This window comes from Triticum urartu, chromosome 2, assembly GCF_003073215.2.
Source record: "Triticum urartu cultivar G1812 chromosome 2, Tu2.1, whole genome shotgun sequence".
Classification (NCBI taxonomy): Eukaryota; Viridiplantae; Streptophyta; class Magnoliopsida; order Poales; family Poaceae; genus Triticum; species Triticum urartu.
Genome location: NC_053023.1, coordinates 491,235,561 through 491,255,164, shown reverse-complemented (window position 1 = coordinate 491,255,164; position 19,604 = coordinate 491,235,561). Strand labels below are relative to the sequence as shown.

Genomic DNA, 19,604 nt, shown 5'->3' with positions numbered 1-19,604 from the left:
CGTTGCGCAGAAAGCTCATGTGTTAAACCATGCTATTTTGAAAATGTCTTATCACATTGCGAGATCCAAGTTTGAAAAAAATGTATAACCCGTTGCGCCAAAAAATTATATTTGTATAACATGACTCATTGTGACAAATGGCGCACAGTCCCATTTAAAACCATGTACTTGTTAAAAATATTTGCATTTTTTTAGTAACTATGTTTGAGCAAATACATACGATAAGAGTTTAATTGATGGCGTCATATCTAGTGCATCCGGGATAGGTGGTGCATCCGTATATCCGTCGACTCCTCAGCCGGCCGATTCACATCTCACGTATGACATCAAAAGCAACACAATTTTGCAGAAACACGCCCGCCGCCGCTCCAAGTCCAGTCAGCTAATTTGCTAATAACCCCCTCCGCTAATCACACTTCTAAATCCCTTATTCCCTGTTCGTTTCCTTCCCAATCCCTAATCACGGCCGCAACCTCCATCCCAACGAGGGCATCGGCCGCGGCAGCATGCATCCGCAGGCACAATCGCCACGGCGGATTTCGTCTTCCCTGGCGATCTCAGCGACGGCCACGTCTGCCCTGGCGATCTCAGCGACGGCCACGACGGGATGCATCTCCGAACTCCCCATCAGCTTCGTGGAAAAATTCTCATCACGTGATAAGCTGCAACAGATCGTCACGGCGGCTTCTACTGTTAAGGATGTTGAACATGCATCAGCGGTGATCCATAATTCAAGTGTTGACCATTGGTGTGCCTCTGCATCTAGCCATGGTGTGGCCCATCTCACTTGCCCTGCTACGTCTGTTGAAAATACTAGTGCTGCAGAATATGAACCAAACTTCAGTATGGTGGATGGAGCTTCAGGTAACATCCGTAAAATCCAACCATGTTGTGTATGACCCTGATGATTATTTGTCTATGGTGTACATGCGTACTTTCTAGAGAATAACCGTGTTGATGCATGTGCAGCTACAGAATCAGGTAAAAGCTTGCAAACTCAAATGAATGAGCGAGAATTTGCTACGCCAAGAAAGAAAGAAAGCATTCCCCTATTCGTAAGTGTGATAAACTATGATTCACCATGCTTCTTACCAGTTCAGAGATTTATGCATAATGATGATTATTGTGATTCATTATTTATGTTTCAGTGCTCGTCTTTTACGCCGAGTTGCGACGAAAAATTGAAGCCTAAAGTAGGGATGGCATTTGAAGGGCTTGAGGCTGTGGAGGAGTTCTACAAGTCGTATGCACATCATGTGGGTTTTGGAGTTCGTGTCGGACAGCAGAAAAAGTTGAACAAAGAAGTGGTTCGGACAAAGCGTTTCATGTGCAGCAGGGAAGGATTTAGGACTGAGAAGAACAAGGAGACTAAAGACCCATCAAACCAATCAAAGAAAAGCCGTAAGAATACAACCACACGATGCGGTTGTGATGCACATATCTTCGTCAAATTGTGTGGCGACAACACCTACAAGATACAATCATGGGTTGAGCACCATAGCCATGGCCTTGTATCACCTGATAAACGTCACTTGATCAGATCAAATCATAAAGTTAATGAGAGGGCAAAAAATATGTTGTACACATGTCACAAAGCAAGCATAGGTACATGCCAGGCGTACAGGCTCCTTCAAGTCAGCGAAGGTGGATTTCCGTATGTTGGATGCAGCAAGAGGGACCTGCAAAACTACTACCGTGACCTCAGGCTTAAAATTAGGAACGCCGATGCTCAAATGTTTGTCGCTCAGCTAGCTAGAAAGCAAGAAGTCAATCCAGCTTTCTTCTATGATTTTGTTGTTGACAAAGAGGGGAACTTAATGTATGTTTTCTGGGCAGATGCCATGAGTAGGAAAAACTACAGTCACTTTGGGGGTGATGGTGTGGTATCCTTCGATTCTACTTACACCACTAATCAATACGACATGATCTTTGCACCATTTACAGGGGTCAATCATCACTTACAGAGTGTGTTTTTTGGTGCGGCATTCTTGTGCAATGAGCAGACTGAGTCATATGTTTGGTTACTCGAGACCTTCCTTATAGCAATGGGAGGGGTAGCACCTAGACTCATTATAACAGATGAAGCTGTTAGCATGAAGAATGCGATTGAAACAATTTTTCCGACCACAGTGCATAGGTTATGTATGTGGCACATAATGGAAAAACTTCCGGAGAAGATTGGACCAATAATTAGAGAAGAGTCTGAATTTTGGGACAAGATGAATTCGTGTGTATGGGGTTCGGAAACTCCAGCAGAGTTTGAATCACAATGGAATTCCGTCATTACGGAGTATGGCTTGGAGGAAAATGAGTGGCTGGTTAAAAGATTTAGCATTCGCGAGTCATGGATACCAGCTTACTTTATGGACATACCATTGGCGGGTATTCTCCGAACCACTTCAAGGTCTGAAAGTGCAAATTCATTTTTTAACCGTTTTATTCATCGTAAGCTTGCTTTGGTTGAGTTCTAGCTTAGGTTTGACACAACATTAGAATGCCAACGAGAAGAAGAGTTGATTGCTGACAAGTCAAGCATTCATACAACCCCGCAACTATTGACACCATGGGAAATGGAGAAACAAGGTAGAGGTGTGTTTACATATGAGGTGTTTGAGAAATTTCAGAAAGAGATTGTTGCAGCAAGAGACCATTGTTGCATCCAAGGCATTGCACAAGATGGAACACTAAAAATAGTGACATTGAGAGGTCGATCCCATAGGATTAGGGAAGTTCAGTGTGACACCACAACCATGATAGCTCATTGTTCATGTAAGTTATTTGAAACAATTGGAATCCCGTGCCGCCATATCATGCAGGTGTTGAGGACTGAAAATCAAAATGAACTTCCATCGTACTACATTATGAAAAGATGGAAGAAACGGTGCAAAAGGTATACAAAATTTATGCAATTGATATTCTAATTGAAAACCAAATGGCTGACATTATATAATTTTATTTACAGGGAGAATGTGTATGATGAGCATGGGAATTTAATAGAAGAGAAGGCAACCGATTCGTTGAATGAAGCTACGAGGAAGAAGATTTCAATTGTACGCAACAAGTTGGAAGATCTAATTCAGAAGGCCAAGCACTCGGATGAAGGCATGGATTTTCTAACATCAAGTGTATTAAATATTGAAGCACCTTTGGATGAAATGGTTCCTACATCAGGTGTGAAGCACACTAGACAAGATGAGTATGAGGCTTTTATTGGTTGCAATATTCCTACTGAAATTGACATACACCCACCAACTGATGTTCGCACGGTGGGAAGATGCAAAAGAATAAAGAGAGAAAAGGAAATAAGTGAGGAGGAACAGAAAAAGAAGAAGAAGAAGAAGGAAGCCAAGGTAAAGGTTGCACGCTTGTGCAAGACGTGCAAACAAATAGTTTTTCATGATAGTCGCAATTGTCCTAGCAAAAAAGAAGGCAAAGGGGCTGAGACTGTGCTGCAAATGAAGCCAAGTGGTGCTCCATGATGGCTCTCAGTCTGTTGAAAAACATGAATTTGTATTAGTGAGATACTAATATTATTTCCTTGATGTATTGAATTCTTATGATTGATGGAAAATTGAGTTTCTTGAACTGTCTCCCTCTTATTTTCTCTGAATTGATTTTTAATGAATAGAGTGTATGAAGCAGCAGGGGCACCATGTTACATTATGTTCACATAAACCTTAAGCATGTTCTGTTTTTTGTACAAAGATCATCATCTACAATGCAAGAGAATACTTGTGCAATAATCTTTGTTAGACTGTGAGCCATCATCCATTTATTTTGTAGTATCCAGGGAAGAACTCAGCTTGCAAACCCACATCAGCCTCAACAATATTATTCACGAACAGAAAATAAACGGTGGTTTGTTTGTAAGCTTGCAGCAGCAACATGTTCTTGTTTGTGAATAACTGAATATGTCAAAGAAACATAGGAATGCAAAATCACGAGGAATGCCCAAGCGCCAGCTGATATTGTTGCCCTGGATCAGCTGTATTACATCATGCATTGCAGAATACCTCAAATCAGCAGGAACAAGCTAAATTCACTTGTCTCTGAAAAACAATACGGGGCAATGTACATTTCACATTCTCATGTCTGAAGTTATACACACATTTAACAAAGAACTATTCAATGGATGAGCTCGCAAGCTACAATCTGCACATAGCCAAGTACTATACTTTCAACATGAACAAGAAAATCTAGAAACGTGATCCTTGTTTGCCATGGAGTGTTGCCGGCCACACGTCGAGCCTCTTATTGCAGGTAGTAGATAACATCGTCAGGCAGAGGAGCAACCGCTGCATGTGGACGCAGTGGACTGGATGGTGCGCAGGTTGTGGCCGGTCGCCAACTTGGCGTCGGGAACCGACAAGAATGCGGACGGGCACGGAGGTAGGCCAGACATGGCGGATCACGCCGCGGCCGTTGTAAGGATCACCAAGGCCGTGGAGCGATTTGGGGTGGACAGACTCGGAGGCAGGTGAAGCGCGAACACCGTCGAAGCAATCAACAGGGCCTTGGAGCAATTCGAGGCGGACAGGCCAAGTGTGGCTGCCGTGGAAGGATTCACCCAAGCCGCCGCCATGGAGTGATTGGACGAGAAGATCCAGATTGGGAAGGAGACGAACAGGGAATAAGGGATTTAGAAGTGTGATTAGCGGAGGGGGTTATTAGCAAATTAGCTGACTGGACTTGGAGCGGCGGCGGGTGTGTTTCTGCAAAATTGTGTTGCTTTTGATCCCATACGTGAGATGTGAATCGGCCGGCTGAGGAGTCGACGGATACACGGATGCACCACCTATCCTGGATGCACTAGATATGACGCCTTAATTGATTGTGTACATAAAAGGCAAGATGGCAACATCAGAGTACAATTGTACGATGCGCAACAGCAGTCAAACTTAGTTAGCTAATAAATTGTTTGAAGGGAACTAAACATTTTAGAGTAGTTTATCCCACGTCTTTCTCCTCGAAAAAGAGCCCAAGCGGCCATCAACAAAAATACAATTGTTTTGATACAACAACGGTAACAGAAATGAGTAACCATGGAGGAGAGTTGCATGTAAACTTAAGGCCAATGTCAAAGAACAACATGTTGACATACTCATCCCGCTCTCGGTTCTGGTCATCAGTCCAGGTAATCAACTCCTGACCAACGCCTTCAACAACAACCACAACAACATGCCCCTTCTTCTTTACCCTCCCATACAGGAACTCAAATAGGTCTCCATTCCATTCAACGTGGAAATCAATCTCAACCAGCAGTCAACATCTCAGCTGCTCAGAGTGGCATGAAGAGTAATGTGGCCCGTGCTCCTGCTCATAAGTACGACAAGACCCGTGCCATTCACAGCTCTCACAGCCTCCACATGTGCCGCGTTGATCGCCTGCTGAGCAATCGAGAAAGAGCCTACACACTGCACTCGACAACGCAGTTCAAGTTATGAAACTAAGAAACTAATCTATGAAAAAGCGTCTGCTTGGCTACTTGGCATCCAACCATAAAAAGTAAAATCATAGTGAGAAAAAGAATAACATAGGGCTTTATGGATCATGACTTTGCCGCTCCTCATGCATCATCTCCATTGGATAGGGTTTTTTCTGAACCACTGTACGAGGGACCTGGAAGAAACCAAGACAAAAATATAACTCAGTAAATGAAGACTGCATTTTCCCATAAATTGAGGCCTAGTCTAGAAAAAGAGCCAAGGCTTGAGGCAGCAACTAAAATGTACAGAATGAAAGAAGCTATCAAAAGTGACCCAAAAAAGGAGAAGGGAAGAAGATTGATAACTGAAAACAAATACTAAGATTTATAATTTTTGAACTCAAATTGAAATAGTATGCTACCTCAGATTCAAATATTATTAGCTCAACAATACTACTATATGCAACATTTGGATAAATAACCCATAGGATAATCAAAAACAAGTTGGTTTGCCGTATAAGAAGCATCACCAAGATTACTAACGCCATCATGACTCCAGCTTCAGCAACGCCTAGTTTTTTGTAGAGAATAGTATGAGAAACAAATAAGATGTTTGCTTTGCTGAGAATAAAGAACATCATATGCAGTGTCCATAGTGAAATGGAGTTGTAACTGGCCATCAGTAGATTATTACACAACACATGAAGTATGTTAGAACATGGAAAGAAGCTGGAAAGCATTGTTAAATAGGTTACTAAACACCTTACCTGGTACAGAACCATAAAACATGCTTTCTACAGCAAGTGGATGCTTCATTAAATATGCATCTTGTCTCTAAAATGTCTTGTATTTATGAACAGAGGGATTATTAACTGACCAAAGCAAACACTTTATAACCAATAATGAAAGAGTTCCTAATTGGACTCAAGAGGTGTAACGGTTAGATTACATGAGGACCGATATTTTCAGGCATCCAATAGCTCCAAAGTGCGCGCAAAATTATAATTTTAGACTGGAGGCTATCTATTGTCAAATTCTTTATTTTTCCATGGCCTGTGAAAATATATTGTAGTGCAGTGTCACATTGTTGGTACAAAAAACGTTGTTGCAATAATGAGAACGGAAATATATTTTGGGACTGTTAGATGGATAAATCTTGATTTGAAACGTTAGTAGCGAATTCGTTCTTTTGCTCATGATGTGATTTCTTTTGCTAGGACGAATTAAGCCTGGGTAGAGTATTACCCAAAAAACGGTGTGTTGTTGCGTACAATGAAATATATGTACACACATTCTTATTTGGTGGTATAAAGTCCCATTTTAAATCATGTTTCCGGCCACCGTCGATCCCATGCTCCCATCCGGGTGCTCGGTGTTAGGCAACGGGGAAGTGGGAGAAGGATCCAGGAGTGGATCAAGCCGCCACCAACCACCAGGTCATAGCTGACCTAGCCGGCAGGGAAGTGTAAGAAGGATCCAAGAGTGGATCGAGCCGCCACCACCCACCAGGTCGTAGCTGACCTAGCCGGCAGGGAAGTGTAAGAAGGATCCAAGAGTGGATCAAGCCGCCACCACTCACCAGGTCGCACCTGGCAAGCGACAACTTGCAAAAGCAGATACAAAGGTTGTATCTAATGAGTATAAGGTTGGACCCATAAAATTTGGCTAGCCATAAGTATGATTATAAGAACATACTTTGATTGTATGCAGCATCAACAATATAAGATTATTCACAAAATAGGATAATATTGGGGACACAAAAAGGTCGTTCCTAGATGTTCCGGGCAATCTAATGGTTTGAAAAGACAAACTGAGAACCATACGACAATATAAGCTTGTTACCTTTTTTGCTTAGGCAAAAACAGACATTAGAAACCAAACTGGATGTATCTTTTTCTATGTAGTGATCATGGGAGAGTCCTAGCTCAGACGCAACTCCACATCCAACTGATGAGCAACCTGGTCCTGCATGTACACGGAACAAAAATAATGTTTATTATCCTTCAGGTATGCACCCCAAGTAGCAACTGAAACATTATTGAACTACAAGCAGCTCAAGATAATAACTACAAAATCTTTCCAGAAATAAGTGACTAAGTAAAAAAATTATAAACAAGAGAATGAGGTAAGTAAGAAATCCCAATTGAGCTTGAGAAGGAGAGGCTGTGCATGAGCATCCAAGAACCAGTAGAAGAGCGTCCTCCCACTCTGCTTGTTCATGGTGACATGCCCAGAGAACCGAGAGATGTGCGAACTCCTTGGCTAACCAGGGAGAAATACCACCCTATCAGCTTCCTACTCCCTGTAACCGGCCAAGTAGCAGCGCCAACACCCTAGCAGGCAAAGACAATGCGTGCCTAAACACACATGTCACTAATCCAACAAGCACACACACAACAAGAACCCGTAGCAAGCAAGTGCGGGGGACAGGAGGGGAGTTGGGACTGAAAAGAAATTACCATGGTGGCAACTGGATTTAGATGGAAAAACAACAAAACGAAATTTCGTAAAAAGAAAAGCTGCTATAGTCCTTCAATATGTATTTCTAAAACGGATATATCATCTTCATAACATGTTTATTTTCTATCCAAGGCTTGACTGTAGCATAAAATTACACCATGGTAAATCTTGAGAAAGACCGTGCTTCAATTTCAGGTTTAATCGCTTGGTCACAAATTTTAGGAGAAGGGAAGACAACGGCTAGCGGTCACGAGATGAATTGTGCCTCCTAGTTCAGAAACACCAATACACCTAAACGGAGGAACTTACTTCATGTGCCTGAGCCGCCGATACAACTTTACCAGTGCCAATGGGCTACACTGGTTCATGCGCGACGACCACGTTGCCTAGTCCTTGATCCTGTCTGCAAATAAAACGATCATCTCAGCCTACACCTTTTAGGTGACAATATATGATGATGTTAACAAAGCAAATTTCATAATTCAGATCAGGAAAAATTATTCTAGAAAGTTGATTAATAGCAAGATCTTGTCCCTGCCAAGCAAAATAAAAGTGTAATCATTTGTTAATAAGCACATAAACAACTAAGTCAGCTACTACTCAAATGAACTAAAAGGATTGTAATTAATAGGATGGACTGCTCATTTGAAGAAATTTATTAACAAAAACTTTGGGTGGTTCAGGTGGATCTGAAACGACCTTTGTTCTCACCTCAGGCAAAACATCGCACTTTATCCCGCAGGTGATTGTCAGCCTAAGGAAGTAGGCGGCGATCTGTTGGCTTCTCGAAATGCGCTAACCTTAAGCCATTGCCATGCTTTCTAATGGGCTTCAGAGGTCATCTACACAAAGCAAGCACCTCCAAAGCATCAGTGGTAGGTTCACGGAGGAAAATAGAAACGGTCTGAAGTCCATAGTCAACAACACAGACCATCTTCCAAGATCATACAAAGGAACCCACTCCACTACAAGCTTTCTTTCCATAGCTACTGATGTGTGCAGAAGAGCCTGGAACAGCGGTCAAACAAGATAAATCAGCCAACCATACAGTTCCAAGGTAGCATCAGGATTAGTATTGATAACTAATCCGGTAATCGTCCAAGAGCACAATGAACTAAGAGGAGATTTACCAGATTTGAGTGTCGGGGAGCGGAGAGGTGGAAGAGGGAGTTGGAGCTGAGCCGTGCCAGCCGGGATCTCGATCCAACTCCGGCCGATCAGCCCTGTCATCGCCGGCGAGACCACCCCGTACAACGTGCCCGAGCCCCAGCCTCGTCGCAGCTCCCGATCCAGGAGTGGATCGAGCAGCCGCCAACCTCCAAGTCACGTCCAGGTTGGGCCCGTCCTCTCCGGCGCCGGCCGATGACCCTCTCTCCTGTCAGCCGCCGCACCTCCCTTTCCTCTTTCCTCTCTATTTCTCCCTCCTCTCCTTCCTTCTCTCTCTCCCCCTCATTTTGTCTCTCGGCTAGGGTTCGTGCGCCAGGAGGGGCGCAGGCCGACGCCGGCCGGTCACCCTCTCCCGTCCGCTGTCGGACCTCCCTCTCCTCTCCCCTTTCTCTCCCTTGCATCTTCCTATCTCTCTCTCCTAGGGTTCGTGCGGGATGAGGGGACCGGAGTGTGCACGGCGTGCGGGACGAGGGGATTGGGTTGCGTTGGGTGCGGGCGCGGCGCGCGGATGGGACAAATTCTCTCTCGCCCGGGCGTCGCTTACCCAGCCAATACAGACACGAGACGAGCCCACCGGTCATTGGACAGAGAAATGAACCATGGGATGAAAATAATTTAACAGCAAGTAAAGATCCAACGGCTCAGGCGCACCAGAGAGGCAAATCCGACAGTCGACGAAGCTTCAATCGAGGAAGCCTTGTGGAGATGAGTTAGCTAGCCTCTTTATAGTTTTAAATGGGACCTCCGTGTACTATACGTGGGGTTGACCTATTAGTTAGTCCTAAGACTTAATTAGTCAGGGCTTAATTTTAGTATTAGCTAGCCTATTGTGTCAATGGCCAGTGGGCTCAATCTGTTTAGGATAGATCTCATTTAGTTTATTAGCGGTGTGTCTATGATATGTGGACCTACATCTCCCCTGTTGACCCAGTCAACTGCTGACAGGGCTAGACCCAGTCACTAACTTGTGGGTCCCCTTGACCCAGTCGACCAGTCAGCATTGACTGGTCAACTGTTGACTCAGCACCCCCACTGGCCCACTGTCACCCTCTAATGCAAATAGTTGGGTACAATTGTACCCATAGCATTTAAATATTAAATTAATTTTGAATTGAATTAAATTCAGAAATTAGAAAATCATTTAAATCTTTGAAAATTAAATAAAATAAACCGTAACTCGGATGAAAATACCTTGTACATCAAAGTTGCTCAGAAAAACGTGAGCATTTTGAATACGTGATCCGTTCGTCTGTCACACGCTCCCAGCATAGCGAACGCGCAACCGCCCCTCTCTGATTCGTTTGTCTGAAAATGCTAATCATCGAGAATACTTTCCCGGATGTTTTCCCCTTCGCCGATACCACCTATCCCTGCGTTAGATCACCCTGGCACCACGTATTGCCTTGATATATTTTGTGATGCTTTGTTTGCTCCATATTTACTGCCCCCCCCCCCTCTTCTTCTCCGGTAGACCCCGAAACCGGCGTTGATGCGACTGAGAACGACTACGTCACCGACGACCCTTCTCTTGTGCAATAGAGCTTCCAGACAAGGGCCCCCCTTTGATCAACCTGATATCACCTATTTATTCTCTCTGCTGCTTGCATTAGAGTAGTGTAGCATGTTACTGCTTTCGGTTAATCCTATTCTGCTGCATAGCATGTCATTGTTGCTACAGTTGTTATCCTTACCTGCAATCCTAAATACTTAGTATAGGATGCTAGTTTTCCATCAGTGGCCCTACGCTCTTGTCCGTCTGTCATGCTATACTACTGGGTCGTGATCACTTCAGGAGGTGATCACGGGCATATACTATATACTTTATACGGTTAATACTGTTCGGAAATGGGAGCTGAAGGGGCAGGTGGTTTCATCCAGGTAGTAGTTGAAGGAAATATGCTCTAGAGGCAATAATAAAGTTATTATTTATTTCCTTATATCATGATAAATGTTTATTATTCATGCTAGAATTGTATTAACCGGAAACATAATACATGTGTGAATACATAGACAAACAGAGTGTCACTAGTATGCCTCTACTTGACTAGCTCGTTAATCAAAGATGGTTATGTTTCCTAAACCATGGACAAAGAGTTGTTATTTGATTAACGGGATCACATCATTAGTTGAATGATCTGATTGACATGACCCATTCCATTAGCTTAGCACCCGATCGTTTAGTATGTTGCTATTGCTTTCTTCATGACTTATACATGTTCCTATGACTATGAGATTATGCAACTCCCGTTTGCCGGAGGAACACTTTGTGTGCTACCAAACGTCACAACATAACTGGGTGATTATAAAGGTGCTCTACAGGTGTCTCCAAAGGTACATGTTGGGTTGGCGTATTTCGAGATTAGGATTTGTCACTCCGATTGTCGGAGAGGTATCTCTGGGCCCTCTCGGTAATACACATCACTGAAGCCTTGCAAGCATTGCAACTAATGAGTTAGTTGCGGGATGATGTATTACGGAACGAGTAAAGAGACTTGCCGGTAACGAGATTGAACTAGGTATTGAGATACCGACGATCGAATCTCGGGCAAGTAACATACCGATGACAAAGGGAACAACGTATGTTGTTATGCGGTCTGACCGATAAAGATCTTCGTAGAATATGTAGGAACCAATATGAGCATCGAGGTTCCGCTATTGGTTATTGACCGGAGACGTGTCTCGGTCATGTCGACATTGTTCTCGAACCGTAGGGTCCGCACGCTTAACGTTACGATGACAGTTTCATTATGAGTTTATGTATTTTGATGTACCGAAGGTTGTTCGGAGTCCCGGATGTGATCATGGACATGACGAGGAGTCTTGAAATGGTCGAGACATAAAGATCGATATATTGTTAATATCAGAATCGTTCCGGGTGAAATCGGGATTTTACCGGAGTACCGGGGGGTTACCGGAACCCCCCGGGGGTTATTGGGCCTACATGGGCCCTAAGGGAGAAGAGGAAAGGAGGCAAGAGGTGGCCACGCGCCCCTCCCCTCACTAGTCCGAATAGGACAAGGAGAAGGGGGCGGCGCCCCCCTTTCCTTTCCCTCTTCCTCCTCTTTCCCACTTCTCCTTCTCCAACTAGGAAAGAAGGGAGTCCTACTCCGGTGGAAGTAGGACTCCCCCTTGGCGCGCCCTTCTTGGCCGGCCGCCCCCTCCCCTTGGCTCCTTTATATACGGGGGCAGGGGGCACCCTAGAACACACAAGTTGATCTTCGTGATCGTTCCTTAGCCGTGTGCGGTGCCCCCCTCCACCATATTCCACCTCGGTCATATTGTAGCGGTGCTTAGGCGAAGCCCTGCGACGGTTGAACATCAAGATCGTCACCACGCCGTCGTGCTGACGGAACTCCTCCCCGAAGCTTTGCTGGATCGGAGCCCGGGGAGCGTCATCGAGCTGAACGTGTGCCAAGAACTCGGAGGTGCCAGAGTAACGGTGCTTGGATCGGTTGGACCGAGAAGACGTACGACTACTTCCTCTATGTTGCGTCAACGCTTCCGCTTCGGTCTACGAGGGTACGTAGACAACACTCTCCCCTCTCGTTACTATGCATCACCATGATCTTGCATGTGCGCAGGAATTTTTTTGAAATTACTATGTTCCCCAACAGTGGTATCAGAGCCTAGGTTTTATGGTTTGATGTTATATGCATGAGTAGAACACAAGTGAGTTGTGGGTGATATAAGTCATACTGCTTACCAGCATGTCATACTTTGGTTCGGCGGTATTGTTGGATGAAGCGGCCCGGACCGACATTACGCGTACGCTTACGCGAGACTGGTTCTACCGCCGTGCTTTGCACACAGGTGGCTGGCGGGTGTCAGTTTCTCCAACTTTAGTTGAACCGAGTGTGGCTACGCCCGGTCCTTGCGAAGGTTAAAACAGCACCAACTTGACAAACTATCGTTGTGGTTTTGATGCGTAGGTAAGATTGGTTCTTGCTTGAGCCCGTAGCAGCCACGTAAAACTTGCAACAAACAAAGTAGAGGACGTCTAACTTGTTTTTGCAGGGCATGTTGTGATGTGATATGGTCAAGGCATGATGCTAAATTTTATCGTATGAGATGATCATGTTTTGTAACCAAGTTATCGGCAACTGGCAGGAGCCATATGGTTGTCGCTTTATTATATGCAATGCAATCGCCCTGTAATGCTTTACTTTATCACTAAGCGGTAGCGATAGTCGTAGAAGCATAAGATTGGCGAGACGACAACGATGCTATGATGGAGATCAAGGTGTCGCGCCGGTGACGATGGTGATCATGACGGTGGTTCGGAGATGGAGATCACGAGCACAAGATGATGATGGCCATATCATATCACTTATATTGATTGCATGTGATGTTTATTTTTTATGCATCTTATCTTACTTTGATTGACGGTAGCATTATAAGATGATCTCTCACTAAATTTCAAGATAAAAAGTGTTCTCCCTGAGTATGCACCGTTGCCAAAGTTCGTCGTGCCTAGACACCACGTGATGATCGGGTGTGATAAGCTCTACGTCCATCTACAACGGGTGCAAGCCAGTTTTGCACACGCAGAATACTCAGGTTAAACTTGACGAGCCTAGCATATGCAGATATGACCTCGGAACACTGAGACCGAAAGGTCGAGCGTGAATCATATAGTAGATATGATCAACATAGCGATGTTCACCATTGAAAACTACTCCATTTCATGTGATGATCGGTTATGGTTTAGTTGATTTGGATCACGTGATCACTTAGATGATTAAAGGGATGTCTATCTAAGTGGGAGTTCTTAAGTAATATGATTAATTGAACTTAAATTTATCATGAACTTAGTCCCTGATAGTATCTTGCTTGTTTATGTTGATTGTAGATAGATGGCCCGTGTTGTTGTTCCGTTGAATTTTGATGCGTTCCTTGAGAAAGCAAAGTTGAAAGATGATGGTAGCAATTACACGGACTGGGTCCGTAACTTGAGGATTATCCTCATTGCTGCACAGAAGAGTTACGTCCTGGAAGCACCGCTGGGTGCCAGGCCTGCTGCTGATGCAACTGACGACGTTAAGAACGTCTGGCAGAGAAAAGCTGATGACTACTCGATAGTTCAATGTGCCATGCTTTACGGCTTAGAACCGGAACTTCAACGACGTTTTGAACATCATGGGGCATATGAGATGTTCCAGGAGTTGAAGTTAATATTCCAGAAGAATGCCCGGATTGAGAGATATGAAGTCCCCAATAAATTCTATAGCTGCAAGATGGAGGAGAATAGTTCTGTCAGTGAGCATATACCCAAGATGTCTGGTTATTGTAATCACTTGATTCAACTGGGAGTTAATCTTCCGGATGATAGCGTCATTGACAGAATTCTCCAATCACTTCCACCAAGCTACAAGAGCTTCGTGATGAACTATAATATGCAAGGGATGGATAAGACAATTCTCGAGCTCTTCGCAATGCTAAAGGCTGCGGAGGTAGTGTAAGTGCATCTAGTGCCACCCCTAGTTGGTTTTGGAGTATTGACGACAAACCTAGTTGAGGGACTAATGTGTTTGTGAGAATTGCAGGAAAACACAGGTAGAAGTCCCTCATTGATTCGGTTTCACTACCAGAGATGACCCCTAAAAATGTATGAAGACATTGAAGACAAAGGTGGTATATGAAGATATTCACATTGAAGACTATGACAAAAGAAGACACGTTATGAAGCCTATGGAGCTCGAAGACTTAGATCTTTCGTAGTTCCTTTTATTTTGTGTTGAGTCATAGGAACCACCGTACTGTTAAGTGGGGTCCAGGAGAACCAGTCAGAATGACTGAAGTGATGCCTAAATCAAAAACCTATGTCTTCAAGTGAAGACAATGAGAGCGAATCTTGTCCAGAGCCGGACAAGTCAGCTTTGCTTGCAGCCCAAGTAAAGTTGCCATGAGAGTTCGAAATCTGACCGTTGAGACACGTGTCAGTTCCTTAGTGACCCAGGGTCATTTCGGACAAATCAGGTCGGGTTGCCAAGTGGCTATAAATAGCCCACCCCCACAACCATAAACGGTTGGCTGCTCAGATTTCAGTGCACGGCTTTTGTCGTTTGAGAGCAACCCACCTCGAAGCCTTTGAGAGAAAATTCCCAGTGAGGAGAAAAGCCCTAACCACCCAGAGCCAGAGCAAATTGGGCATCACTTAGGTCTTCTTGTCTGTGTGATCTGAAGACTCATTACACTTGAGGACTGTGAATCCTCCAGACGGTTAGGCGTCGCGTTCAGAGCATCCAAGAGAAATTGTGGATTGCCAGTGAACGAAGTCTATGAAGGTTTGGGAGTCTACCTTGAAGACTTACCAGAGTGATTGGGCGAGGACTAAGTGACCTTAGCTCAAGGAGAATACGGTGAGGACTTGGTGTCCTAAACTGTGTGTTCAGGACTGGGTGTCCGGGACTGTCTGTCCTAAGATTTAAATACCTAGCCGCTCCAACCAGACGTACAGTTGTCACAGCAACTGGAACTGGTCCAACAAATCCTTGTCTTCAACGAGTCACTGGTTTCATCTTCACTTCCCTTTTTCTTATTGTTATTCATTGTGAAGCCATTGCATGCTTGCTCTATCTTTTGTCTTCACAACATGAATGTATGATCTGTTTGGCTTCATAACTTCTTCCTACCTGATCCTTATTACATCTCAGCTATTTGGCATTGTACTTTCACTCTATTGAATACTTGACCATGGCTGGCCTAGTGTAATCTAATTTCCGCTGCATAGTGATAGGCATAATCTTCACTGTGTGTCTTCATAACTTCCACGTTTTGAAGACTCTCATAAAAATCGCCTATTCACCCCCCCTCTAGTCGATATAACGCACTTTCAATTGGTATTAGAGCAAGGTGCTCCCTTGTTCTGTGTGATTGGGTTTAACCACCTGGAGTTTTAGCTATGTCGACTGCAGGGATAATCAAAGTCTCCGCTGCGTGCCCCGTCTTCGATGGAACTGAATATCCTTACTGGAAGAATAAGATGCGCATGCATCTTGAAGCCATTGACGTCGACCTATGGTATGTCGTCGAGAACGGCGTTCCCAAGGCTGGAGAAGGTGTCACTGCTGCTGATGTCAAGAAGTTCACTCAACTGGACTCTACTGCCAAAAATATCATCTGTGGTCATCTGACAAAAGGACAGTATGGCCGTGTGAGTGCTTTGAAGACATCCAAACTGGTCTGGGACTGGCTCTCCAAGGTCAATGAAGGCGTCTCGACCCAGAGAGATCAAAGGATCAGTGTTCTTCGCAACCTCTTCAACCGCTTCAAGCGAAATGACAATGAGAATGTCCAGCACACATTTGACCGGCTAACTGACATCACAAATGAGCTTCAAGCCCTCGGCGCCACTGAGATCACCAAACATGAAATTGTCAAGACGCTGCTGAGATCACTTGATAGTTCGTTTGACATCCTGGCCCTGATGATTCAAGAACGTCCTGATTTCAAGACACTCGATCCTTCTGACATACTTGAGAGGCTCAACACACATGAGTTTCAGCTTTTTGAGAAAAGAGATATCTACGGTCCAAACTATGGGCGAACTCGTGCCTTGAAGGCAAAAGCTGTTTCCTCATCTGAAGAAGAATCTGACTGCAGTTCTGATGATCCTGAAGACATTGGAAGAGAACTTGCAATGCTAGTGAAGAAGTTCCAAAAATTCACCAAGAAGAAAGGTTTCAGAAAATCTTCACGATCAAGCTCAAGGAATGATGAAGATTCTGCTCATGACTACAAGAAGAAAACATGTCACAAGTGCAAGAAAACTGGACACTTCATCTCTGAGTGTCCACAGTGGGACAATGAGAACAGAAAGAAGAAGAAGAGTAAGGAATATGATTCGGATGACAAGAAGAAGAAGAAATACTCAAAGTCTTCTTCCAAGTCTTTCTCAAAGTCTTCATCACACAAAAAGAGCTCATCTGGCAAGGCACGTGCGTTTGTTGGCAAGGAGATGGATTCAGAGGAGGAGTCCGCATCTGAGGAGGCAGAGGTGGAGTCTGAGGAAGAGTCTGATTCTGGCATTGCGAGTCTGGCTACAGCATACGTCGCCAAGTCCATCTTCAACACTGAAGACAATGACTGCATCACCGACACCGACGCAAATGACAATAACGACTCCACTCCTACCTACTGATTCATGGCACGTGGTGCCAAGGTAAACACACGCACTACTCACTATCAAACATCTAGTGACGATGACTCTGAATGTGATTCAAAGCCCAGCTACAAAACACTTGCTAAAATTGCAACTGAACAACAGAAAGCTATGGAACATATTCAAAAACTGTTAGACAGAAGCGATGATCTGTTGGGTGCTGAAATGACTCGATCTGAATCCTTAATTGAAGACATAAAAAACCTTCACGTTAAGTATCAGGAACTTGAAGATCGTCTTGATACTCTCTCAACAACTCATGAAAAGCTTTCCTATGATTATCTTCAAAGGAAGCAAGAACTTGAGAAATTGAGAGCGGCTCATGAAGATCTTCAAAAGGAAAACGATTCACTTTGCACCGAACAGATCAGTCCCGCTCAGGAAGGATTTGAACCACCATGTCTTAAATGCATTGAGCGTGATAATGCTACTTCTGTTGCTGAATGTTCCACTGCTATTGCTGTTGCAATATCTTCAATTGTTGATGTGGTAACTAACCCCTCTGCTGAGGATACCACTGCTATTGCTGATGATAATGCTAGGTTGAAGACATTGCTTGAAACAGGGATGTACAAAAGTCTTAAAGGACATCAGACATTATGTGATGTCCTCAAGAAGCAGATTCTGAACCGAAACCCCAGGAAAGAGGGTGTTGGGTTCATGAGGAAAATAAACGCAGATGGCTCTTACTGGAAACCTGAGCAGTACCCCAAAACCACATGGGTTGCTGCAAAGGAACTTTCAGCAGATCCATCCAATTTATCTGGCTTCACTTGTGCTAACCCCATTATCATTGATGAATCCTTTGATGCAAACTATAAACTGTTTAAGAATCAGAATGGTGAAGTGTTTGCCAGGTACATTGGTACTAACTGCAGGAATGGACCGCCTATGAAGAAGATCTGGGTTCCGAAAAAGTGTCTTGAAAATCTTCCTGTGAATGTCTTCATGACACCTCACTTGAAGAAGACAAACCTTAGACCAAAGGCTTCATACAAACAGAGGACTCACCTGAGTCACACTAACGCAAATGTTTTGCAGGGAAACCATACTCAGGCATATGAATATGAGAGCGGTTCTTCGAATCGTCATGTTCATATGACCAAAAATTATTCTGCTTATTCCTATGAGTATTATTGTCCACCTGCTAGACTGTTTGCTAAGGCCTCAAAGCCAAAATTCTCAGATGCTGCACTTAGACTTATTGCTTCTAAGCCACCCTTGAAGATGTGGGTGGTTAAGAAAGCTTAACTCTCTTTTGCAGGGAAAGGTCTCCAGCAGAAAAACAAAATCTTCTGACGCTATTGCTGGGGACCTTAAAAATCTTGTAGGGCGCAAGATAAAATGCCCGAATGGCATCATTATGTACTTCATTCCTGAATCGCATGCCACTCTCCCTATTAGTCCTAATCTGGATCTAAGTTTTCATAACCCACTGGTTCGTCAAATGTTTTTGCTTCACAATTCTATTCGTGAAGCCTATCCCCCTAACTGCACTGTAGAGTACGACACCAACAACTTCAAAGTCTTCAGAATGGATTATTGACAGTGGGTGTACAAATCACATGACTGGCAAACGAAGCCTTCTTATGGACTCAACATTACGTCCATCCGACAAGAGCCACATCACATTTGCTGACACTGGTAAAAGTAAGGTATTGGGTCTAGGTAGAGTTGCAATCTCAAAGGATCAACACATGGATAAAGTCATGCTTGTTGAATCCCTTGGCTTCAACTTAATGTCTGTCTCAATGCTTTGCGATTTGAATATGATCGTAATGTTTGGAAAATATCGTTGCCTGGTACTAATGGAATCTGACAAGTCTCTAGTGTTTGAAGGGTATCGGAAAGGTGATTTGTATGTGGTAGATTTCTCAGCAGGACCACAACTTGCAGTATGTCTTCTTGCAAAAGCTTCAGAATGCTGGCTTTGGCATCGGAGGCTTGGGCATGCTGGCATGAGGAACCTCCACACCCTTGCGAAGAAGAAGCATGTCATAGGCATCGAGGGTGTCAAGTTCAAGAAAGATCACTTATGCGGTGCCTGTGAAGCAGGGAAGATGACAAGGGCAAAACATCTTTCGAAGACAATCATGACTACTACTCAACCCTTCGAACTACTCCACATGGATCTTTTCGGTCCCACTCACTACTCAACCTTTGCTACTACTGCTTGCCTCTATGGCTTCGTGATTGTTGATGATTACTCTAGATATACTTGGGTGCATATAATCCTTTACAAGACTGAAGTGCAGGATGTCTTCAGACGCTTCGCCAATCGAGCTATGAACAATTTTGGCGCCAAGATAAAGCACATAAGGAGTGACAATGGCACTGAATTCAAGAACACTGGCCTTGACACATATCTTGATACCTTGGGCATCACACATG

At 44.1% G+C, this 19,604-nt stretch overlaps 1 protein-coding gene and 1 long non-coding RNA gene across 5 annotated transcripts; one reads left to right on the top strand and one right to left on the bottom strand.

The window, feature by feature from the left end:
• Positions 1 to 442: 442 nt before the first annotated feature.
• Positions 443 to 3,570, top strand: LOC125541711 (protein FAR1-RELATED SEQUENCE 5-like). The gene is made up of 4 exons (XM_048705055.1): positions 443 to 864; positions 970 to 1,055; positions 1,149 to 2,890; positions 2,963 to 3,570. The coding sequence occupies exons 1-3, from the start codon at positions 507 to 509 to the stop codon at positions 2,469 to 2,471; spliced, it is 1,767 nt and encodes a 588-aa protein (XP_048561012.1). The 5' UTR covers positions 443 to 506; the 3' UTR covers positions 2,472 to 2,890; positions 2,963 to 3,570.
• Positions 3,571 to 4,943: 1,373 nt separating this feature from the next.
• On the bottom strand, positions 4,944 to 9,573 carry LOC125538134. 4 transcript variants are annotated; one of them, XR_007296258.1, is made up of 6 exons: positions 9,016 to 9,573; positions 8,817 to 8,893; positions 8,597 to 8,727; positions 8,195 to 8,288; positions 5,956 to 7,390; positions 4,944 to 5,619 (listed from the first exon to the last, which is right to left on the bottom strand). It is a non-coding gene; the product is annotated as an uncharacterized LOC125538134 (long non-coding RNA). The 4 variants fall into 4 exon arrangements; XR_007296257.1 differs by having other exon boundaries at positions 4,991 to 5,996; positions 7,268 to 7,390; positions 9,016 to 9,566; XR_007296256.1 differs by having other exon boundaries at positions 4,944 to 7,390; positions 8,585 to 8,727; positions 9,016 to 9,567.
• Positions 9,574 to 19,604: the final 10,031 nt, after the last annotated feature.